At 35.1% G+C, this 26,611-nt stretch overlaps 1 protein-coding gene and 1 non-coding gene across 23 annotated transcripts in view; both read right to left on the minus strand.

Moving 5' to 3' along the window:
- TIA1 (TIA1 cytotoxic granule associated RNA binding protein) overlaps positions 1-26,611 on the minus strand; it is a 40,273-nt gene that overhangs the window by 9,652 nt on the left and 4,010 nt on the right. Inside the window, exons 1-11 of one of the 22 annotated variants that reach the window (XM_019718613.2) lie at positions 25,585-25,853; positions 17,797-17,893; positions 14,230-14,328; positions 13,660-13,714; positions 13,455-13,487; positions 12,149-12,236; positions 8,964-9,039; positions 1,570-1,678; positions 1,089-1,184; positions 888-972; positions 528-651 (exon numbers count right to left, since the gene is read on the minus strand). In XM_019718613.2, coding sequence (XP_019574172.1) covers positions 528-651; positions 888-972; positions 1,089-1,184; positions 1,570-1,678; positions 8,964-9,039; positions 12,149-12,236; positions 13,455-13,487; positions 13,660-13,714; positions 14,230-14,328; positions 17,797-17,893; positions 25,585-25,610 — 888 coding nt within the window. In that variant the 5' untranslated portion in view covers positions 25,611-25,853. The other 21 variants (XM_074332121.1, XM_019718621.2, XM_074332120.1 and 18 more) reach the window with 21 other exon arrangements.
- Positions 26,171-26,241, minus strand: TRNAG-CCC (transfer RNA glycine (anticodon CCC)). Its single transcript has one exon. It is a non-coding gene; the product is annotated as a tRNA-Gly (tRNA).

Here is a 26,611-nt window from a genome sequence, read left to right on the forward strand (position 1 = left end):
TTCCTATACTCAGTTTACTTATGAAACTTATTACAGTTTAGGATTTTCTTACTCCTATCTTGGTGCTCTATTTACAGGTTCCTCATAGAAATCTTTGTGGGATCCAGTTAACCACTAAAGCTGCCTGGAAAAACAAAAGCAGCAAAATCTGGAAGAAAATCCCAAGGCCCTAAACATAAATATAGCTTTATTTTTGTTTCAACTGAGTCAACCATACTTGTGAGTTCTCCAAATAGTATGTGAATAAATCTACCAAGTATTAAGAAAAAATTTAGTAAGGTTTGTGAGAGCATTTTAAAATCCATTGTGTGTCAGTCAACTGAGGCAGTCACATTCACCATGCCACCACTAAAATCCATGACCCACCAAGCTGGAACTATAATACATGTAGGAAGAGCCCTTCTATACTATCGCTTTAGTAGGAACTAGAAAGTTATTAACAAGGATTATAAGCAATTTCATTTTAAAATAACCTTATTATTAGTATTAGCCTAGCAATTACTTCGCAAAGTCAAGAACCCTCTCACCTGTTGCACGGGATTTATCATATCAAGAGTTTCTTTGCCCCAATAGCATTTCACAACATGACCTTCAATGGTAGTTCCATTAACAGAAACAATTGCATGTGCTGCACTTTCATGGGAATTGAACCTATGGAAAACAATATTAAGAACACCAATATAAATTGTTTGAAATACTTATGAATAAAACCTATTTATAAAACAGGCAGTTCATATAAAAGAATTAATAAAACGGCATATTTTCTTTTTTTGTTAGATCTTGGAATTCTGGAGAAACTTCTTTTAATAGAAGATGTTTTATTGGTTTTGTGTTGGAAGGAGGGAGCTATTCAAAAAACAGCAGCAAATTAAAAAAACCATCCCTACCGAACAAATGAATATCCTTTATCTGGAAAGACTCGAATTTCCATTATTTGTCCAAATGGCGAAAAAGTCTGACGCATTAGCTGTTCTGTTAGAAAAGAATAAAAACAAACCCCAATAAGTCATATTAAAATTCTACAAATATTAAGCTTTTCAGTTTAAAAAAATTAATCTCCAGATGCCACAGAGGTAAAGCTGCCATACCTGTTAGCCCAGAAGTGACCCCTCCACAGTAGACAGTACAGTTGCTTGGACTAGACTGATTTACAACCTCATCATATGATAGTTGTTTGGTGTTTGCTGGGGATGGAAAGTTTTATAATTTTAATTCATTAAATAAAATGTTCAGAAAGAGAAATGCAGCATTAACTACACTACTGTAACGGTAACATTGACCAAAATGCTTATATAACACATATTACATTTGACTGAAGATTAAACCTCTCCCAAGAATGTCTAAAAAATTACTTGGTATTTTCTATTTAATAGGAGACTTGACATTAGAGACAGTACCATTTATTATTTATAATTACAAAAATGAAAACTAAGTACATTTTTGAACAGTAGTCTTGATTTGCTTCTCATCTATTTCTGCAACAAGTCTCCGGGAACAGCTCTAACATTTAAAATCTAGTGTATTTTTCTCCAAAATTCCACATTTCCTTTTCTTCTCCAATACACCTACACTCATATGTACTCTTTGGAGCTGGAGGCTTTCGGGTTGCCCAGTTAGTTCTGATTTGTCTTCCACCAAGCCACTGGCCACCCATCTGTTGAATGGCGTTTTCTGCATCCTGTTCGGTACAACAGTAGAAATGACAAAGAAGCCATTATTAGTTGATGTTTAAACAACTGTTAGCAGTAGAGAAAACTCATCATTGCTTTTCACAAATATTTTTTGAATGAACATGCTTTATGAAATACACAATATATAATAGCTCACCTAAAATTCAATGGTGCTTTTAAATGATCTTTTATTTGGGTATCAGACAATGTTAATTGTCTGAGTCCAGAGCCCAAAAGCCCTTCTGAAGCAGCCAAAGTTCATGCAACAACTCAAGACTACTATGGATGAAAATCTCACTTTATACAATCCAACAAGCTTGTTAATGACAGTCTTTTGTTTCTCATTTCATCCAACAAGTAAATATTGAATAGCTATCATGTTCTAGGCAGCAGGTTAAGCGCTAGGCATATGTTGGTGAATGAGGCAGACATGGTCTCTGTTGCCAGAACTTACATTCTTTTGGGGGGACAAATAATTACAAATTGTAGTACATGCCCTGAGAGAAATAAAAGGCTGAGATAGAAATAGAAATTATGGATGTGGGGATTCACTTTAGATAGCATGATTAGGGAATGTCTTGCTGAAATGACATTTAAACTGAAATTGAGAGGAATAGAAACTAGCCAAGTCAAAACACAGGGAAGAAAGCTGCGGGAGAGTGAAAAGCATTGTAAAGTGTGTTAAGGCAGCAAAGAGATTAGTCTGCATCTGAAAGAAGAATGTGAAAGACAACTAAGTTTCAGTGGAATCTAGTGAGCAAAAAGGAAGGGTGTAAGAAGAAGAACCTGAAAGATTTTAAGTAAGAAATCATCATGATCAGATTTATGTTTTAAGAAGGCCATTCTTAGTGCTGGGAGGAGCACGGTTTAGGGAAATGGGTAGTAAAAAGAAAAAGACACTTTATGAGACTAATAGATTAATAATATCCAGATTTAAAAACTGTTAGTGGTCAGGACTAGTACAGTAGCAGTGAATGGAATCTAAAGGAAGTCGACAGAATTAGGGGTGGGGGGTGCATAGTAAGCAAAAGGAGAGGAATCAAAGATAACTCCTAGATTCCTGCTCGGGCAGTAGGGAGGACAGTACTAGCATTGACTGAAATAAGAATCCTGGGAGGGAGGGGCAGAACAAGTTTGAGGAAGAAACGAAGAGCTCCATTTAAGGTATTAAGTTTGAGATTCTATAAGACATCTATCTAAATGACGACCATTTATTTATAAGTGTGGAGCACAAAGAAGTAAACTGTACTAGAAATATAAAATTAGAGTTATGAAGAAAGATTAGAGAGTGAAAAGAAAAACATCCTGGGACAGAGCCCTGAAAAAAAGGCAAAATCTGAAAATTGGGTAAAGGAAAAGGTGCCAGGTAAGGTAACTAAGAAGGAGCAGCCAGTGACGAAGGAAGAAATCCACAAAAGTGTACTGTCACAGAGCCAAGGAAGGAAAAGTCAAGAGGTGAACTTGAAAAGAGTAGTGTTGTAGACAGTGATAGACAGTTGGTAGAGCATAAAAGCAAACTTGGAATGAACTGAAAAGTAAATGGGGTGCTGGTTTGGTTTGCCTGTGTCAAATGTGGGCTTAACCTAGCACAAAGGAACAGGCAAATTCAAGGCTAAATAAAAGCCATTCTTGAGACATATAAAAAGGAAATGCATACAGCAGTTCCCCTTTATCCATGGGGAGTATGTTCCAGGACCTCCAGTTGATGCCTGAAAACACGGCTAGTACCAAACACTATGCATACTATGTTTTTTCCTATGCATACCTGTGATCAAGTTTAATTTATAAATTAGAAACAGTAAGAGATTATCAATAACTTATGAAATAGAACAATTATAACAATATACCATAATAAAAGTCATGTGAATGTGGTCTCTCTCTCAAAATATCTCTGTACTGTACTTAACCTTTTCACTTAAAGAAAGCACTTTATGGCTTTTCTTTGGCATATCCGAGTTGCCAGCATCACTACTCTTGTGCTTTGGGGCCATTAAGTAAAATAAGGGTGACTTAAATACAAGCACTGAGGTACCACTACAGTTGATCTGACAACCGAGACAGCTACTACCCTGTTTCCCCGAAAATAAGACCTAGCCGGACAATCAGCTCTAATGCGTCTTTAGGAGCAAAAATTAATATAAGACCCGGTTTTATTTTAATATAAGACCCAGTCTTATATAATATAAGAATGGGTATAATATAATACAATACAATACGGGGTCTTATATTAATTTTTGCTCCAAATGACGCATTAGAGCTGATTGTCCAGCTAGGTCTTATTTTTGGGGAAACAGGGTAAGTGACTAATGGGCAGGTAGTGTACACAGTGTGGATACACAGGACAAAGGGATGATTCACCTCCTAGGTGGGACAGAGTGAGATTTCATCACAGTACTAAGAATGGTGTGCAGTTTAAAATTTATGAATTGTTTATTTCTGGAATTTTCCATTTAATATTTTTGGACCACTGTTGACCATGGGTAACTGAAACCAAGGAAAGTGAAGCCATAGATAAGGGAGGGCTACAGTATTGTTTAAAAGAAACAAACATTGTTTGCCACACTAACCAGTTTGAACTCCATGAGAAGTTTAAACACTGTTGTGGGTTGAACTGTATCCCTTAAATTGATACAAAGTTCCAACTAACCCCCCACCCATATAACTGTGAATGTGACCTTACTTGGAAATAGGATCTTTGCAGATGTATTACTTAAGATTAGGTCATACTGGATTAGGGTGGGCCTCTTAGAAGAAGAGGAGAGGCCGACGTGGATACACACAGAGGGAAGAGGACCATGTGAAGACAAAGGCAAGAGACTGGAGTGATGCAGCCTTTTAAAAGGCAATAATACCAAAAATTGCTGGCAACCTAAGAAGAGGGAAGGAATAAGTCTTCCATACAGCCTTCAGAGGGAGCATGGCCATGATGACACTTTGATTTTGAAGTTCTATCTTCAAGAACTTTGAAGAGAGAATAAATTTTGTTGCTTTAAGCCAGGGGTGTCCAAACTGCAGCCCACGATCCATTGTTAATTGGCCCGCAGCAAATTCCAAAAATATATTTAGTTTACTTAAATAAACCAGGTGAGGCAATACGTACTTCACCTTGAGTGAGTGGCCCGGCTGTGTATTTTACTGCATATGGCCCTTGGTGAAAACCGTTGAAAAAAGTTTGGACATCCCTGCTTTAAGCCATTCAATTTATGGTACTCTGATATAGCAGCCCTAGGAAACAAATGCAACTACTGTATTTTGCCGTGTATAATGTGCACCTTTTTTGCCCAAATTTGTGAGGAAAAGATAGGATGTGAATTATACATGGGCAGTACTAATTCTCTATCTATATGAAAGTTTTTAATTCTTTTATTTATGCTTATGAGTTGAAGGTGTGACTCTAGAAATCAATAACGATATCCATATGCAAAATAATACCCTGGAATACAATAATCGGTTTTATTGAATTTGTGACGAAGGAACTTTGCAACCAGGAACAGTTCTTGGCCTTCTGTAATGCGTAAATATCGTAAATTTGTTACCGGTACATAAAACTTCTTGTATTTTGTATCTGTTCTTGTTTTTGTAATTATTTGTTACATAAAATTTCTTCTACCATAGTATGTTAAAAAGTAAATGCTAAAATTCCTTTATAATACAAACCTCAAGTACCTAAATGTAAACAAATAAAAATTTGAATCAAAAAATTAAAACGAAAGATTTTTTCCCCCTGAAAGTTTGGGCCAAAAACGAGGGTGCACATTATACATGACAAAATACAGTATTTGCTCACAACGAAAGAAAAAACTTTTTATGCTGTGTGTGTGTGTGTGTGTGTGTGTGTGTGTACGGTTGTGAATGGGAGATGAAGTTGAAGCATAGGCAAACAACGCTTTTGAGAAGCTTGATTCTGAATTATAGCAGAGAAATGGAGATATAGGTAGGAAAGGGATATGGGTAGGAAAGTGTGATTTTGATTAAGAGATATGAGAATATACTTTTTCAGTTGATAGAAATGAGCCAGTGGAGAGGGAAAGATTGCTAACACAAGACAAAAGAACAAGTATTGCACATATTATACAAGTCCATTCATAGAAAAATGTTTGGAACAGGGAAACCTATATAGACAAAAGTAGATTAATAGTTGCTCAGGCCTGGGAGGGGAGAAGGTGTAGAAGGAAAAGATAGTAAGTGCTAAGGAGCACATGGCTTCCTTTTGGGGTGATGAAAATGTACTAAGATTGTGGTATGTGACAGTTAAATAAGTTTGTGAATATTCTTTAAAAAACCCCAGTATATACCTAAAGTGACTGGATTTTATGATACATGAGCTATATCTCAATAAAGTTGTAATAGGAAAAAAAAACAAGCACAAGGTCAAAGTCCTTGAAAAGGCAAGCGAGGTGGGATCCCAACTATAAGTGATTTGGCCTTTTACAGGATCTTTCCTCCACTATAACAGGACGAAGGGGAGGGTGGATGAATTTTAGGTAGGTTTGGTGGTTGAAGGCTGAGGGAATTCCTGTGTAAGTTTTCTCAGTGAAGCATAAGGTTGACAGCTCAGGTGAGGATGGAAAAAAGAGTGAGACTATTTGAGGAGATAGGAGGGGGCATGAAATAGTTATCAAAGAATGGGACATCAGACTTCCTAGAGAAACATAGGTTTGCAAAGATAACCACCATGTACTCATCTAACATGTGTTAAATTAGAAGTGACCCGGCTGACTCAGTTTTTCTCTAACAACATTCAGTTACTTCGGAGTAGATAGAAAAGCTGTATTCTACCAGTGTTGGGGTTTGCCTAGCACGCACAACACAGGTAGATAGGTAAACAGAGTGGCCGTAATTGCAATCAGGGCTGTGGCACTTCACAACAACCAGAGTGCCTACCAATCACATATCGCAAATTTTATAGAAGCTGAAATGTAAACTTGGGAAGATTAAATCACTCAAAGTCAAACCTATCAGCATTCGATTGTTGTCAGGATTCAAATTTATCTCCAGCTAACTCCAGAGGCCACAGATATTCTCTGCGATCTGACGTTATTCCATACTAAATATGGATTTGATAGTGATTTTTATACAGCAGAGACCTATAGTCCATAATCTCAAATGGAAAAAATAAATTCCTAGCCCACCCAAAGCCCCCAACCTATTTCCCCAAATAGCACAAAACACTAAAATCCTACTGTGTTTCCCCCAAAATATGACCTAGCCGGACAATCAGCTCTAATGCGTCTTTTGGAGCAAAAATTAATACAAGACCCGATCTTATATTACAGTAAAATAAGACCGGGTCTTATATTATTTTTTGTTCCAAAAGATGCATTAGAGCTGATTGTCCGGCTAGGTCTTATATTCGAGGAAACACAGTATATATCAACCCTCCAAGGAACTCACAATAGTTGTGGCTACCAGCCCATTGTATAGTTTCCTACCTTTCCTAAATATTATACTGTGGATAACAGTAAAGCTTTCATAACCAACTATACTCTCACAATTTTTTTTTTCTCATCTCACAGAAAAAAATGTAATTGGTAGATGGGACTCTTATGTGGCAGAGCTTTTATCTTTTCATTTCTCAATATTCTTTATTATTTCTAACTTTTCTTTTAATATGTAGGTTTTTCCTGACATTTTAGGCTTACCCCCTTTCTTCACAGGTTTTTCTATTTTCTTGGAAGACAATTTCACTTCTTGAGAGGAAGATGATGGCTATACTGCACAACATTTAAATAACCTGATCACAAGTCACAATGTTACTGTACAAACAGCTGAGATACAATTACATTCTACATTCTTTTGTCTGAACTTGTAAACCATGTAAATACTTTTAGGACAGATTTTTTTTATTTGGAAAGTCAATTTTGGGCCAAATGGTTGCAAGCTGTTATGGCACATATCTGGATAGTAAGAGTTCATGGTGAGGAATAACCAGACATTAGTTCTAATGTAGATACAGGAACTAGAAAAAACAAGACAGTTTGACACTACTTGGCCTAACTGCAAACAGACGTATTTTTTAAAAACCCAGAAGAAACTGGCACAGTAACAGATGCTCATGCATTTGACCTGAAGCCATCAAGAAATAATATCTATTTCAAATATTTCTTTTACTAAATTATGAAAAGCCTTTCTAAAATACATTTTATACCATCAAATACTTTTAACGGCTCATTCTAAGGCACTCTTATACAAAAAGTACAGTATTTCCATACTTATCATTGGCAAACCATAGTCATAACATAGAGGCAATACAATAAAATCCAAGGTTAATGAAACCTTAGTGTATACTCCAAGATTAGTGAATGTAAATTCTCCCACCATTCACCCTTATATTTTTGGAAATGTGATATCTCTGTATTTAACTGTTTTGAACCTTGAGTTATGACACTAAAAAAGTTAATTTTTGAATTTGTAATATATTTACAAGGTTCAAACTTCAAGTAATACAGTGAGAAGCTTCCGACTCTATCTTCCATCGGCTTAACTCTCGTTACCTACCCCCAAACAGGAAACCCTGCAACAAGTTTCTTTTTTATGAGCAAAAGAAAACATACATGCACGCACATGTCACCCAAATGTATGCTCCCTTCCCTTTCACACAACTGAACTTTTTCATCTAACAATATACCATGGAAATCTTTCCATAAACCGCACTCTGCACTTACAGAACTTCCTCATTCTCTTTTTAAAAACAACGGCACAGTATTACACAGTATGGGGGACACGTCAAAGATTTTATCCACCTGTCACATGAAATATGAGCCTTTTTCTTCTTTATATACCCTACTCTCACCTCTCTTTTGACAAACTGCAGTCATTCCTTTTTTCGGCAAAACCCAGAAATCTCAAGACCATGCAAATTGGTGTTCAAAAAATATTTGTTGAATAAAGAAATGATGAGACATTTTCAAATACATTAATAGACAATTTTTTAAAAAAGTCCCCACCCATTGGAGCATTTTATTAGCTACTTTAAATTATCATGGGAGTATAAAACAGGGAGATAATGAATTAAATATATAAACGAGATTTTCAATATCCATCTTTGGCTGATAATTTAAACATCTCTACTTTCCCTAGTCTGAAAACATTTTAACAGTACTTTGCATGCAGAGGTGCTAAATAAAAGTTGAATAAATAACCAAACAGGAGAAAGAACATATCCTTTAGCCAGAGTGTTAATTACCAGTTAAATGAACAAGTGGCAGATGAAAGAAAAGATTAACAAAACAAAATGAGTATTTTTATTCTTTATTCTTGAAGCACTGCACATGCACTATGTATTGAGCTCACCCATTTGTTGAAAAAGGAGACAAAGCCATATCCCTTAGACTTTCCTGTTGCCATGTCTTTTACCACTCGGGCATCTCTGAAATCAGAAACAATCAGAAGTTTAGGTTTGCAAACTCTCCTCTGGATATCAAATGAGAATTTTATACACAACTCATTTTCATGTTTCATCTTCATTAAAATAAACCTTTAACACAAATTCACCTTTTATTCTATAAAATTTATCATGTACTAGCAAATGAGGCTTAATTTTACAAAACATGCAAATCAGTAACTTCTTAAATATGTATGTATATATTGTATAGAAATTGCCTCCCAGTCCAAAGTTTTAAGCTTTTAAATATTAAGCATGGTGAAGGCAGCTATTCACATGAATTACTTAACCACTTATAGGGTTCACAGGCACATTAGATGAATGGCTTTCTTTAACCATGCGATTCATAATTTGCTATTTGATACTATATACTACCTATCATTAAAAAATTAAAGTAGAAAACTGGAAACTAAGAGAATAAAAAACTTGTATATTTCCTATTAAATTATTTTATTTTCTCAGATCAATTCATACCCCCCTTTTTGACTATGGGTATATTTTGAAAACTTGACATTTTCAGAAATGCTAAATCACTGAAGAAAAATACTAAACACACACTTTAGTTTTAAACTATATACGAAAGGATTTTATATTGAATTTTAAAATAGCAATCATCTAAGATTGATTGGAAACTACAAGATATAAAAGCAAAATTTTAAAAAGTCAGAAAATAAAAAAGCACGCCAACATTTATCCACTGTGAACCGTAGCTTGTAGTTAGCCAGGGCAATTCTGTCCATTCTTCAGAGATACTCTGCAAAATAACCAGAGCCCTATTATTTGAGATTGAGTAAAAAACCCAGCCATGATAGCTAAAACTCCATACCTCAAAAAATTGGACTCAAATTGTGCTTCACAGGCAATCTGCTTTTAAGTTAGCCAGGTATGTCACAATGCTTGTTCTCTCAGGACACATGAACAAAACAGGCACTTTCACAACAAAAACCCAAGTCAGAAAGCCATGCAATATAATTTTATATTAAAGTATACAAAAGCATATTTTGATCAATTTAGGGGTGATTTATTGTTTAGGGTCAAAATGACAAAGAGGTAGTGGTGAAAAGGGAAAACTAATGCAAGTCACTTAATATGTAAAAGTACTTATCAAATTATCTGTATGGTACACATGCATTTAATTTGGTAGCTGATTCACTTCTATACCAAAATTTGTTAAGACTAAACTCAAGGAACAGGAAGAGTTTACTGTATTTAATTAGGGAAAGTACTATTTTTTTAATACTAAATATTTTAATAGGTGACTATTTACTGCACATCTTCTATAAATCAAACACTGTTGTAGGCTCTCTACTGAGAATATCTGATTATCATAAGAACATTTCTATATATAATTAGGTATCATCTTATCTCCTTTAACCAAAAAATCAGGAAATGACGCTAATCTACTGAAAATGGTTCTTTTAAATTTAGAAGCACTAACTCACTGGGTAGCCTAAAGCTTAGACATTATTACCTCAAATGAAAATCATAAAACTTAAGGCCTTACCTAAGAAATACTAATATATACATCAATAATCATGATTGACCATAATAAAATCTACAGACTATAATTATGATACCAACATATTTTACGAAAAAAGAAATTGATCTATGATTAAAGTCCTGAAATTGCTAAAATCTAAATGTCATTTAACTTAAATTCACCAATTATTAAATAATTTTTATCCAATCCTAAACTAAAATTACCATGTTTTCAGAACAGTTACTTCAATCAAAATTAAAGCATTTAATAAAATAGCTACTTAATCTGCTGAAGTGCTAGAAAATTTCTTTCTAAAGTTAAGTTTCAGGAAATATAAGCCTTGAAATATATTTCTAACTTATTTCTGAAAGGATTCTCTAAGAAAGAAGCCACAAATATCTAGATCAGGGTACTTTAATCCTTTTATGGTCCTGCAACTACTCTGAAAATAGGATCAACTTATAAAGATACTCCACATCAAAAGGAAAACAAACACAAAATTTTGTTAGGGAGATTTTATAGAGGCCAAAGGTTAAGACCTTCCAGTCTAGATATCTGAAAGCAAGCTAACCATCATCAAAAACCTAAGACAAATTAAAAGGTATTATCAAGAATTAGAACTTTACTTATTTTCTTAATCAGTTCTCACAGAGAAAAATGCCACCTCATCGTAAGACACTATTTACAAAGCCTAATCTCCCAACTGCCTTTAAAGTTGGCCCCTTACTATGCATTTTCGTCCTCCTACCAACGAATCACAACGCTTCAAATGAAAACTCTCCCAAAACTCATCACCAATATTACTATTGGCATTTACTTTCCAGTCTCCTCACCTCATTTCTGCTGCTGGTCTGTTCATCAAAGCAAATTAAAGCTAATGCTTACTTTTTACTACTCTTCTAGCTGAAATAATAAAGCAACCGAAACCCTAAAGAAATCATTTTCTAAATTCAACAATAACTTTTAAGAAAGAACTATAATCAAATTATTATTCTTACTCTATTATGGCATATTTTTCAAACTATTAAAATTCTTTTATGATGAATCCTACCTTGAGTGAGCTATTTACAAAGGGCCTAAACTGTATGATTAATAACAAATGCAAGCACAACAGAGCTCCACAGAATACTAAAAGGCATTATTATTGTTGTTAGCATAATAAAAGGCTAGATACCTTGGAATTAACATTTAATAACTGCTTTTTAGGTTAAAGTGTTAAGGTTTCTTTTTGTTAAAATATCTCAACACAAAATGCATGGTATCATAGAAGTGCCCAAAAGGTCTAAATTCCTTAGTCACAGCACAAGTTTACTAAAGATTATAACCAAGCTAGCAAGATACTTATATAAGAAACTATGTACTATAACAGTAAATTTGTTGTAAGTTAAAGCTAATGCTAATTGAAAAGGATTTTGATATAATTGAAGACCAAAGATGTATTTATTAATGGGAAAACAATCTGGTTCTTAGCTGCTTGAATAGTCCCTAAACAATGTAATACATTATATTTAAGTGTTAAAATTAATGTCCAAAATTCACAACAGCTTTCCAAAGTACTTCTAAATAAGAATGTTTCTAATTAGTAGCACTTTACATTTATCTTCTATTACTTACGATATTCTTCCAAATGGTGCAAAAGCAGCTTTTATATCTTCAGTTGTAATTTCTGGACTGAGATCACCAACAAAGACATGGAAATGATCTTATAAGGGGAAGGAAGGGGAAGTGAAAAGAAAAATAAAATTTTAGAATTTAAAAAATACTAAAATCTATTCAATAAAGTATTCTTAAAATAATTTATGGATTATAGTAACAAGCAAAACACTATCCTATATCTATACAAATCCTATCAATTTTAAACATAATGAATCAAGATGACAATACAGGAAAGATTTTCCTAAAGACTGTGATGTAGCTAACTGGAAACTGACAGTTATATTTCTACTTATAGCCAATTATTATACTGGTCTAAGAAAATAAACTAATAAAACGTTTAAGCTTTGCAAAGAAATTAATGACTTAATTACCACTCTAACAGTAATTATTTACATTTATTTAGTCTACAACTTTATTAAAGCTTTACAAATTAAAATAAAATAGTGGTACTGTGAGTTATATAGACTAAATTTGCCTTAGTTAAGACATGATATACTTGGTTTAACCATATTTTGTGAAGAACAATCAAAGAAATACCTTGCATTGCAACAGTTTGATGTTAAAGTATTTGACAGTTTTCTCAAAAGCCAACAGTTTTGGTTGCCCAGACATTACACCATTCAGTTTATGTGAATCCATGTGCAAGTGAACTAAGACTGAAGGCAACAGAATGAAAACAGTAATCCCTTCACTTTATATTAGAGCCATAAAAAAGCAATGGAGAAAAATAACGACCCCATATGTGAAGTGTTTTTTTTTTTTTTTAAAAAAAGACAATGCTCAAGAAAAGAAACACTTAAAAAATACAAAATAGTTGGATCAACACTTTAAAATAGACATATATTTCAATTCTGACAAAGTAGATTTGGAAAGAAAAGTTACCCCTACTTGGCAGGCCTTAAGCAACACATTGGGTTGCCATTTGGGAAACACAGTTTCAGGAGCAACTCAAGCAATCAGAAGATCTGGATAAGGAGCAGATCGTGACCTCAAGGAAGCAGGCTATCTTGCCCTTTAGTTGGTGAAAGTATTTCTAAGGCATCAGCTGCTACCAAGAGGGTCAGAGAGCTTGAAATAGCACCAAAGTGGTGGACAAGCCACACTTGGTCAACACTGGGAAGAAGGGGAAAAAATATTGCCAGAAACAAATAGAAATATGACCTCCTCCCTCCCCACTCCCCCCAATATCAAACAAAAAAACTTCAGGTGGTTAGTGAATACCCTTTCAAGAGATTTCATTTTATGTTTAAGAAGATACAATTACCTTGTGAACGCTGTGTGCTGACAACGGTACTACCTGATGACAAAGATTAGATTTGTTCTTAAATTTATTAACACAAACACATTAAATCATATCTTAGGATAACGATCAAAACATTACTGCAAACACGTATGATGCTTATATGCTTTACAATAAAACTACTGTGTACAATAACAACAAATGTTCAAAGAGTATAAAATATACTTACTGCTTGTATCTTTCTTTTGACTGCTGGGGGTTGTTGCCCAATTCACTTTGACTTCCTAAAAAAATTTTTCTACATTTATACTCCATAAAAATAAAGCTCAAAATCAGATATTACAAGATTTGCATCTATAAATACATAGGAAGGTACATGTTTGGGATGAAACATTCAAGGGGTATCAGTTCAGGTCAAAATTTCAGTACTTATCTTTTAATCTATACTTATGCAAACATGTTGACAGGTCCTAATCTTATATAAGTTTCTCTTAACATTCAACAACCTTTCTTATCTAAAGTACCAAGGAATTTTTCCTTTTATTCTCCCCCATTAGTATCCAATGTTCCTAGGTATTCATCCAAGCTTGAGTAAGTCAATAAATATTTTAGTATTTCTCACGTGCAAGGCATCATGTAGGATACTAACATAAACATGCCCCCTAAAAGCTTTATCCCACCTTTTTAACATTAAACGTGATTTTTTGCTGTAAAGTGAACATGCTTCTAAAAAGGAAATACAACTATGCAACTTAAAATTTTCCAGTGCAAGTCACCTTCTTTAATGATGACAGCTTACCTTACCCATTATCTTCCGCCCATTCATAGCAGCTAGTGCTGCAGCTGCATGACGATGCTCATAAAATTCCACAAAACAATATGGATCATTTCCAGCTGTCTGTTGAAGGAAAAATACAACAGTCAATTTTAAATTTTATGCTCCCATTACCTTAAAATTACTAACATCTCAGTTACCAGGCCATGGACAATAGAGGGTCCATTCTATAAGTAAATCTTTAGAAACAGAAGTAAACACTTAAAAATGAATTATTTTTTCCTAACAGCTGTATACGATGTCAGAGGGGTAGTCAATGGCGGGGGGGTGGGGGTGGTGTTTATCACTGTGTGAGGGGCATCAATGTCTAACAGTTACGTTGTTTTGTACACCTGAAACTAATAAATGAACTATTTTTACAGAAATCTATCTTCTTCAACAAGTCATGCTATACTAGTATATACCTATATAATCTAATCTTTTATTAATGACTGAGCGTTCTAATTGTGGCTAAATGGATATACAGCTATATTCTCCCCATCATCATATAATCTTTAAGTTACAGAGGTTAAGTTTGACTAGACTCCCATGATCTCAAGTCTCGGTGCTGGCTTTTAATTTTTCTGTCCCTTCTCTGTGATATGTTACTTTTTATTGCTATTATATACATATATATATATATGTATATATATATATATATATACATCATTGTTGTTTCTAACTTGCTGAGTAGCAGAAAATATCAGCCTTCTTAAACCTGTTTCTAAAATATAAGTAGGCTCTGAAAACTGAAGAGGTTCTCTAGTAAGTAAAGTTTTAGAATAAGGTTTTGGAATTTGGACTTTCTGACATCAATTTTTTAGCTGTTTACCAGTTTTAAAATTTTTCTCCTCTTTTCTGGTCTTCCAAGTAGTTGAGGTTTCAGGATAAGTGAAGGATGGATATTTTATTGCAAATTAAAGCAGAAGAAACACCCAATATTTTACACCTATCAGTCAAAATACCAAATAACTTCATAGTCCATTTTTAAATTCTTTCCACAATCTCCTAAGCAGCATTATTAAAATAAAACACTAAAAGGCTAGAATGATACTAAAATAAAGAAATATACCATTTTGTTTCAAGCATAATACTTTAAAAAAGTCACTGGCAATGATTTTTTAGAATTTTATAGCAAAGAGACAACCACAAATTGACAATATTGAGACTATCCATATTTAAAAAACAGCAACTACAAAAATGTTTTAAAAATTGTATAATTCAAACTAACACTGCACTTAACAATTCTACTACAAAGATCAATGGTGACAGGCATCAGAAGGTGGTTAGAAAAAGTAGCTTATATTTAAGAGTAGTGCAATCAAATGAAAAAGAATGTTCATTTTAGTTAATTTGTACCCAGAAAAAAACTATACCCTTTAGATAAAAAGAATCTAAGCATACACATTATCAGCCTTTATATGACAGGAAGTGTAAAATTCATAAATATAGACACAGCAGTCCAACAGTATGAATAGACTGGAATTTAGACTTTAATAATATGTTCATTTAGGCGTTTGAGTGATCAATATCCAAAATTTATACAAAGTGGCAAAGGCTAACCTAGCTAGTCTTTTCTGTGGGTCAGGCAATCAATAACATTTTGCCTAATGATCTTTACCAGGCAAAAATCTCGAATGACCCAGACAGGAAGAGGAGAATGGCAGCCTACAAACCAATGGAAAGGATTTACATTCAGATAGTTCCATGTGGGTTTGCATCTTTGCTTTGCCTAATTTCTGCATATAATGAATGGGAATAACATGTGCTTTACAATGTTTCTGTTGAACATTTGTGAAAAGGCATCAGAACTAAAATAACCAGTGAGCATTCCATAAATGCTATTTCTGGGATAAGGATGGAGACCCTTATAAAGAAAAGGTTGGTTTCAAATTCTCCATCATTTTCTCATCTCTCTTCTTTTTCTCTAAGGGTACAGGATCTTTTCTTCTTTATTCAAAGGCACACAGATATTAAATGTGATAAGAAAATACTAAAGAGTATAAAGGACAAAAAATTTGTTGAATCCATTTATATTTATATGATGACGACCCTGCCACATCAGAGGAAAGGTTTGATATTTTAAAACCTAAGACAAGATAAGGCGGCCGGTTAGCTCAGTTGGTGATGCTCTTAACAATAAGGTTGCCGTCTGGATTCCCACATGGGCTATTGTGAGCTGCGCCCTCCGCAAATAGATTGAAACAACTAATTGACTTGGAACTGATGGGTCCTGGAAAAACACACTTAAAGTAAATAAAAGTTAAAAAAAAAAAATCCACAAGGAACCAGAGCCAATTGGCCAAGTAAAAAAATTAAATTGGAATACAATAGAAAACCAAGAGTTTAGAGGAGAGATCCTAGGAAAAAGGATTGATCTTTAGCACTCGTTCCCATCAAAAAAAGTTTCAAATGTCTTTTTATATTTGTACATATTATTCAGGGTTAACACCAATCAGATGAATGAATTCAATGTTTTTTTCTAAAGGTCTGATAGTTGGGAATTGCCACAATGCAAGAAAAATCTTAATCATGACCTTTAAAAATAAATTTAAAAACATTTTCAAATGTCTATTTTTTTTTTTTTAAAGATTTTATTGGGGAAGGGGAATAGGACTTTATTGGGGAACAGTGTGTACTTCCAGGACTTTTTTCCAAGTCAACCTGTTGTCCTTTCAATCTCAGTTGTGGAGGGTGCCATTCAGCTTCAAGTTGTTGTCCTTTCAGTCTTAGTTTGTGGAGGGCGCAGCTCAGCTCAGGTCCAGTTGCCCTTGCTAGTTGCAGCCCACCATCCCTTGCGGGAATCAAACTAGCAAACTTGTGGTTGAGAGGACGCGTTCCAACCACTGGAGCCATCCGGGAGCTCAGCGGCAACTCAGCTCAAGGTGCTGTGTTCAATCTTAGTTGCAGGGCCCACCATCCCTTGCGGGACTCGAGGAATTGAACTGGCAACCTTGTGGTTGAGAGCCCACTGGCCCATGTGGGAATCGAACCGGGAGTTAGGAGCATGGAGCTCTAACTGCCTGAGCCACCGGGCCGGCCGTCTATTTTTTTTATAACTTTTATTTATTTAAGTGTTTTTTTCCAGGACCAAGTCAAATAGTTGTTTCAATCTAGTTGTGGAGGGTGCAGCTCACAGTGGCCCACGTGGGGATCGAACCGGCAACCTTGTTGTTAAGAGCACTGCGCTCTAACCGAGCTAACCAGCCGTCCCCTAAATGTCTATTTTTTTTTAACCCAATCTAATTGTAATAATTGAACTTCTAGATTAGCCAATTAACTGATACCACATATAAAATAAACAATTCTGATGCCTTAGTGCACCTTAAAACAAGAGCCTATATACAGTTATCTGCTCTAGAAACGATTCATTGTATTCACTTCTTCCTTTACTTAGTAAAACAAATTAAACTCAGTGGCCAAAACTGATTTGCTACAAATTCACTAAAATCCCTACGAATTCAGACTGTATCAACTAACTTGAGAGTTCCTGGAAGTAATGGGTTTGAATATATATGAAATAGAAAGTTAACTTAAGTAAAATACCCTTACATCCATAATCATTTTGCAGTTTTTACAAGGTCCAATCTGGCTAAAGAGCTGGAGAATTAGAGCTTCTGTCACATCTCTGGAAAGGTTACCAACATACCTGAAACACAAAGAAAAACAATTTACCATTTTAAATGAGCTTTTTTTGCATACGTTTCTAAAGTTGCTTATTGAAAAATGAATTTTGGGAACAGGTAGATCTTTGCCTTAAACTACACTATTTGGGAATAGCTTATAAAAGTTTGCCAAAACTTCGAAATCTCTTTCAAAACAGATGTAAGATATGTAACTTGCAAATTATTAAACACTGCTGGTAGAGGGGAAGCGCGCGCGCGTGTTTAGTCAAGGTGCTGCAAATTAAACGTGTTGTTTATTCCTAAGTTCCTAGGCTTACCTTAGGAAGATACGCTTAAAAATGTCTTAAACAAATCATTAGATATATTGAACATTTTATACAATCAATCCTGGGATGCTTTGCAATTATTTCTTCTTCTACAGTATTACTGAGAACATTAAAATTTCCTCAAGTTTTAATTCACAATTCCCCTAACATTGTCCAATTAGGGTATAGTGTGTTTTACACAATAAGTATATTTTTGAAAAATCACAGGTAAATCAGTTACCAAGTGTTGCACATGCTCACAAAGGGAGCTCACAAAGGGATGGAAAACCTTTCAATGAATATTAATAATGAGACCGTGGAGAGGGAGTAGAGAAGATTCCAGGAGCGACTTTAACAGATAATATGAATTGGTGACTAACAAACTTAATCAGTGTAGTGTATTATAAAACCACATGATTGGGATCATCTTTATTTAAAGGGTTTATACATAAATTTTCAAGGCAGGATTTTAAAACAAGATTATTTTTAGACATGTTAGAGGTTTATCACTTCTGCAATCAGCGAATATAGCCTCTCAACACCTATACTCGTAGTTTCTCATTCTTCTGCCAAGAATCCTTCAAAAAAACGAGAGGTATGCCCTCTTTCCCCCCAAAATAAACACCTATACATGCGAGAAAGCGTGGATTCAATTTCTTCCTTCCATTCATCCGTTCAACAAACATACAAGGAGTGATTACTATGAAGGCACTGGGATAGGTTAAAATGGCAAAGGGAGAAGTGCTGAGTCTTACGGAACAACGAACAACATTTAAAGATCAGGTAGAATAATGACACTAAAAAAAGCAACAGCAACATCTATCCAATAGCAATTTTCCCAATATTGGAGGTTATTACACCAAGTCCTTATTCTGAAAACTGGCAATTAAAGGGAAAGAATTAAGCATTTATTTTTGCCTTTTGACTAGAAACTCCAGTACAGTATAATCTAATAGCTATTGTTGATGAGGGAAAAGCGCACCTTTGCAGAAAAATGCTAGTCAGTAAATGTAGACAGACGGTATTAAATTCACTACATGTAAGCTCTCTGAGATTATACTTGTGGGTGTGTGCCAAAGTTATCACACAGATCACTTAACAACTACAAAGGGAAAACCCTATCTTAAAAATGAGAGCTTTGGCTTTTTTACTAGTTTGACCCAGTGATCAAACTTTAAATCATATTTCTAGATGGACAATGGCATACTGTGTGTACAATATGAATTACACAACATCACCTATGTAACAGTCAAATCAAAAAGGTCGAACTTGAATCTAGTCAAGCTTAAATTTAGCTAGAAGTTTACAGAACATTGGATACATAAAACAATTACACAAGACCAGATGTGGGATACTGTACAAGGCAACCTGTCTGATATCTTCAAAATATTACTGTACTAAAAAAAAAAAAAAAAAAAGTGAAAAAGGGAGGACTGTTCTTGATTAAAAGGGACTTAAAAGACACTAACAATCAAATACATTAAATAATAAATAATCCTTGTCTGTATCCTGGATGGGGGGATAGCTTTTTCTTGCAGAACTCTAATTAATAAGTGTAGAAGGAATGAGGGAAATCACCATTAAAATACCACAGTAATAACTGCTACTGGCAACATCCACCCATGGGTATTTTATAGTTGGTGAAACGTTAAGGAGAAATAGGATATGTATAGAGACTCAAAGTATCTCCTATAAAATTTTTATTAATTATTGGTTTTAACCAACACATTGATTTTTTACCATATGTCCACCAATTCTCCCTCTATTAAGTGGAGCTTAATTTCTCTCTCCTTGAGTGTGTGTTAGTCTTAGTGACTCAATTCTAATTAATAGAGTACGCTGGGAAAAAAGTAGTCATTTTACAGTGGAGAAACAGTACCCTTCAAAAGTGCCATGGTCATGAAAGACATCTCCTCATATTAAACAGGCATGACTAAATACAGTGGTATCTTGGGATAGATCTTGGAAGAGAAAAAGGACATTAGTGGGAAAACTGGGGAAACTGGAATAAAGCTTGTAGTAATAGTATTGTACCAGACTAAATTCTTAGTTTTGATAAGTATACCATGGTTATGTAAGATGTTGACACTAAGGGAAGCTGGGTGAAGGTTATGTGAGAACTCTGTACTATTTCTATAACTCTTCTGTGTCTATTCTCACCTGACTCGTGTACCTATAAGAAATTCTCAAGATTGCAATGTCTAAATGAAAAAAGTAGCTGTTCTGAAAATTTAGTTCTAACATCTACGTACTTTGCTAAAGCTAGACAACCTAGTGACAAGTGGACAGTATTTAGGGAACCTGAATTCTATCATTTACTCTTTGCAAAATTGTCTAGGATTTTCTGAGAAATATTTTCTGACTGATACTACCTAATTTGAAGACAGGTAATTAAAAAAAAAAAATAAGCCACTTAAAAAAGTACTATGGTTTGTGTTGCCTTTACATTTGTTTACTTGATGTGGCCTGTTGTACACTGCAAGCTCCAGGGTCCTCTATTAATTAGTCACACACAGCTGTTTAGAGAAATGCTCTTCAGTGGATGTTACACAAACAACTTGCTTTCAGCCTCAGATACCAGTACAAGTAACACACATAACATTTTCGGATCAAAAGAAATCAAAGGACAAAAAATTTCTTCTTCCTTGTGCAAATAAAAATAACCTATTATACATTAGTCTTTTCTGTTTACCAATAAATCACTAAAACCTACCTCAAATTTTTAGAAACAACTTAATGTTATTACTTTCCAAATCTATTTGCTAAATAAACACTAATTTGAGATAGAAAGCCCAGATTTGAAATCTACAGACCCTTTTTATACTCGATACTTTCAATGGAAAAACAAGTTTGTAGAAGGCTTTATATTTACAAAGTTAATTCTCATTTATATATATATATATATATATATATATATATATATATATATATATATCTTTAGTTGTTTCATACTTTATCACATATTATTCTGTTTCTGAAGCCAAAGGATTTCCCATTAGTATGGACTTGTTACCTATGTAGAGGATTATTTTTTTTCTTTTTGGCTGCCAAACACCTTTCCTCCTATTTTTAGAGAAATCTGCATCATAAGGCAGAGACAGACTCCTCTACGGAAGCTGAAAAGCCTAGATATGGTTTTGTAGTCTACCTTGCAGGCGATCTAGGTTAAGTCAATTAGATACCAGTTCTGAACACAGAAGATAAAATTAGGGCTAAAAGCAGCAGAGACTGAAGAGAATCCATTTTGGTGGCAAATAGCAATGGAAACTCATGCGCAGTGAAAGTGGAAGCTTGTTGTATTTGGTCCTCAGTGGATATGGTAGTAGTAGCCTTTCTGAGATCAACTGAGTCTTGATTAGGACTGTGTGTGGCTTGACAGTCTTCTCTTTGCTAAACATTTTCTAAGCCAGGTTCCACAACCTTCCTGCAAATTCTGGGAGTGTCCAGTATCTTTTAAATAAATTCCTTTTATGGTTAAATTTTTTTTGCCGTTTGCATTCAAGGAAATCTTGACTGATACATGGAGCAGTTGCAAGTCAAGGTTCCCTGTCATGATGTCTATCGGACTACTAAAAAAAAAAAAAATGTTATTTTCTTACATTTTTATAGCTTTTATTTTTCAAAATAACTTTTTTGGGAAATAACACTAAACTATCCCTTTTTAGCTGTACCGTGGACTTCTTTTAAAAGCAAGGATTGAAGTATCCCATGTTATATCACCTCCGAGGTCGTACCAATCTTGCGCAGAACAGAAAGTAAAGAGAGGAGTAGAAGACATTCAAGTGTTAAGGCAAACGGACATCAATGAACTAAAAAATGTCTTCCTTGTGCAACTGGATAAGTGAATATGAACTGTATATTAGTTAAAAATATTGTATCAATGTAGTCTCCTTAATATGAAAATTGTATCATGGTAATGTAAGAGAATGCCCTTGTTCTTAGGAAATAGATGGTAAAGTAGTTAGGCCTGAAGTGTCACAATATCTCTTCAAATGATTCAGAAAACAAACAGAATATACATAAATAAGGCAAATCTGACTAATGATTAGCAACTGGTAAATCCATGTGAAAGTTACCTAACTCTTCAATGTAATATTTTTGTTACTTTTCTGTAGGTTTTTGATTTTTCAAAATAAAAAGCTACCTGAGAAGATTCATGGAAAAAGCCACCAATATCACTAATGAAAACTTGACAGTTCTGCCAGGGATAGGATTTTATGTCAATTTAATACATATTTTTGAAGCTGACAACTAAATTCAAGTAGTTATAAAAGTGGAATCCAAAACACTTAAAATATTCATTTATATTAGTACAACGCTAGAAAATTTAGCCTAAAGAAAAAACTTACAAAGCAGAATGCTGTAATGGCTTGTTTTGAGCCACAATCATTGTATAAAAAATGCAGAATTTGATGAGGCCTTGGAAATTTGAATGAAAAAATATGAATAAATATGTTTTTATCTAATGATGAATTCAGTAAGAGATTTTTGTTTTTATTCATACTATATGTCTAACGTCTAGAACTCTGCCTGGAACACTGTAAGTGCTCTATAAATTATTCGTTAAAGAGATAACTGTATTCTCACAGAATTACTTTTGAATATCAGCAATTTGCTAGGAAATTATCCTATTTTGCCCGAGTTACTCTAGTTCAGGGGGAAAAGGTACGTATCTTTTGCTAATTATGAAATTATGTAGAACAGTAAATGCATACACACACTATACACCAGCATAGTAACCTTACTATTAAAACTGTCTATTCTTCACAAAGGATAGTCTGTTGCATGATAGCTGAACCCCTCTTGTTATTAGCTAGCAGCACCTTCATTTGGAGATCAGACCATATACAGAAACCAGCCTGAACAAATCTGCCCGAAGACATCCTAGACATTCATGCTCTCAAGATTGTTGTTTTTTTACTTACATTTTGCAATAAACAAATTTTAAATGATACTACACACTGTAAATAAACCTATTTATTGTTAACTTCATTCTCACATCCCATGTCCAATCCACTGGTCATTGCCATTGCTCTATTTTCAAAACACCTCCAGAATCAAACCACTTCTCACACTGTATTTCCAAAGTACTGCTGACAAGAAATTGAATATTGGCAATCTTTAACGTAAGGCAATGCTGAACACACTCATTTGTGGCCCATGAAGCCTTTTTCTCTGAGCCATTTAGGTACACAGGTGATAAATGAGATTCAGACTATTTTTACTCTCAAGAAAAAATAAAATCTTGATTCACTACTTGGAACTGTCCCATTTTTTCAAACAAAGTTATTGATCACTTACCACAAACCGGACACTGTGTAAAAACATGTTAAAAGCCCTGACTTCCAGGGTCATTCACACAAACATTTTATATTAAAAGTAAAAACACTACTGGGAAAACTTAGGGATTAGCACCTACCTACTCGATATTTAACCAAGATTGATCTGACTGGAAGAATGGGAGTTTTGGTTGAAGGAGGCGGAGGCAAAGGAGGAGATAATAAGACATGTTAGAGCTTGGACTACTTTGGGAAAAAGATTCTTGAATGGGGTATTCTGATGAAGGTCATAAGGCAAAATTAGTTGCAAGTGTAAGAGCTAAGGACAGTAGAGTTGTAGGAAGATGAACAAAAAGGTGTATGACTTTGAGTTAATTATTTAAGCTTAGCTTTTCCTCAGCTGCAAAATGGACCCATTTATCAGAGTTCTGATGAGGATTAAACAAGCATGTAAAGCACTTAACAGAACCTGGCAAATCATAAGCACTCAGTAAGTATTTGTTGAACAAAACCTCCTTCATTATTTCTCCTGCAATGGTTGGCCTCCAGTTCTCACGCTAGTACTATTTAACTATCAACTTTTGTAGACTGGCCTGAGAAAGCTGAAGTTGTCTTCATTATTTGATATTCCCAAATGAATGTACTAAAACAGGTTAAGTTCTCAGGTATTTCTGGCAGTTTCTGAAATTAAAAGTTTTGAAATAATGAAAGAATCTTAAATTTAAAGACATTATGAAAGATGAGCAGTGTTTAACCCAATATGCTGTTGGTTATCTTCTAGGGAAGAGACAAGGGGAAAAAAAGGTTCCCACAAACTTTATGAGGCCGTTTTTTAGGGAGTATTCACCTACAGATATAATCTTCCAAAAAACAAAGGTCATACACTAATTGCTGCTTTCTATTAAAAAGACATACTTATGGTAACTATTAGGTAAACTAGCATAAAGTTTACTAATCTATAAGAAAACAAACGTCGACTATTTCTCATATAGATTACAAAATGGAAACTTTTTGGATGGTTAAAAATGGATTACATTGTACTTCCTAAAAACTGTTAAGATCTCCAGAGTTGCAAAAAGAAACCTGAAATTGTATTCTTAACAGGTAGACTTCTCAAACTGCAAGTATTTTAAGAGTGAAACCAAAAAGATATGTCAAGAACTCGTGCTGTTTTTTTCTTTTCCAGAAAAGCAACAAAGTCAGGATCAGCTGATCCCATGATACTTTTAAAAACAAAGGGAGGATGCTGTGGGGGAAGCTATAGGACAAAGAAAACATCCCAAGCTGAGATCATTTAACACTAACTAAAAATTCTCTGAAGTGACTATGTTACGGGATGTATCAACTGTTGCTTCACAAAAGCTGCCCGCTCCTTCAGCAACATGTGAATCACAAAAGTAACAAGCGATTATAAAAATGCATTATATCCACTTCCCTTCAGTTGATATATATACCTCCGGGTGAGATTTCCATTTTTCAAAAGCCCTTTCAAAATCCTTAGGGTGTCCGGTTTTAGGCTTTTTTGGTCGGGGGTCAGGGGAAGGGGTATTACAGAAGGAAAGCCAAAGAGAGGTTAAAGAAAAATATTTGGCTCTTTTCCAGTTGGCAACTGCGAGAATAAAGTTTACCTCACTGAAAATGAGTACAAGCAGCCTTAAGAAACTCCTATTAACGACAAGAAGACGAAAGGAAGAGTTTCAGGAAGAAATCAAAGTAAAATGAAAGGGAGTCGGGTGTAAAGATCAAAAGAGGTGAATCAAGAAGGGGGGGCGGGAAAAAGAGAAGGAAAGCATGCGACAAAAAGAAGGTTCGCCGAGTTCTAAAAAGAGGTTTGAATGAAAAAGTCTTCTCCAGGCATGGGACTGCAGAGGGGCCACGGCGAGGCCAAAGGCCACATTGTGGTGTAGTTAAGGTGAAGAGGTTACTTCAGAACGTTGAGGCCCCTCTCCCCAATCTCGTCTTCTCACAGCCCGGGTGTCGGTCCCTAAGCACCCAGATGTACGCTAAGGGCAGGGACTGTGATATAACGGCGTCCAGGGAGTACAATAAGCTGGGGAGCGGCGCAGGGCCGAGGCCTCCCTCCGGGACGACCACCATACCGCCCCCCTCTCATCGTTGCCCCAGACTCACAGAGTCTTGGGCATCTCATCCTCCATGGCTGCTGCTGTCGCGGCGGCGCCTCTGGGTCCAGCTCCCTACCCTTTACTGCCTCCCAAATCGTCTGAGAGGCTATGGCTGCGGAATAGTGGGGTTTCTCGGCTGACCGGAGGTTACTTCGCCTCCTTCTTCGGCGGCAACTACACTAACCCGCCCGGCCCAGCGCGAACAATGAAGCCCCAATACAAGATGGCGGCGAGCCGGGAGCCTAGGAGCATCCAGCGAAGTGACCCGATCGCGCAGGCGCAGAATAATCCTGCACTTTCAACCTCCGGGCTGCCAGGCTACACCTCAATTCATAGGTTCACTTGTTGCGCAGCCGCTCTTCCATCCGACGCTAGGGATGTCTCTGATTGCGCAGGCGTGGGGGATAAGTGTTTAAGGACTTGCTTTGTCTTTTAAAACTTTTGTCTAATCCTCTCCAGATTCATGTTTCAACAATGAAATATGAAATAGAAATCTTTATGGAAATTAAAAATTCTAAATGTATCCTGAGGAAGAGTAATTTATGAAACTCTTTAAATTACTTCATGTTAAATGTGGCGGGAGTAAAAGTGTGTGCGCCGCCCGGGAATCGAACCCGGGTCGCAAGAATGGGAATCTTGCATGATACCACTACACCAGCGGCGCTCCTGGTGTTTAGGGATGCCGAAACATTTAGAATGAACTACAAACAAACATTCGTTTTTTTTATATAAGGATGCTTTGTTTATTCATTTAAAAATAAAAGTTTGAGTCTATATAATCTACAATTTTTCACTGATATGAGAAACTTTCTTCTCTTCATCCAAATTTAATTGAATGACTATTCCTTTTTCTGTACAGAAAAATCTCAATTTTTTTTTACTTAAAAAAGTAAGAGCTTCAAGAAACATTTGTCTTGTTAACCGAATTTTTGAGAGCCAAAAAAATATTTCCAGATCTTTGCCGAATTTTCCCTTATATTTGCAATATTTGGTATACTCAATGTACATTGAAAAATATTTTTAAAATAGTTATT

The sequence above is a fragment of the Rhinolophus sinicus genome, linkage group LG05 (genome assembly GCF_036562045.2).
Source record: "Rhinolophus sinicus isolate RSC01 linkage group LG05, ASM3656204v1, whole genome shotgun sequence".
In the NCBI taxonomy this organism is placed as follows: domain Eukaryota; kingdom Metazoa; phylum Chordata; class Mammalia; order Chiroptera; family Rhinolophidae; genus Rhinolophus; species Rhinolophus sinicus.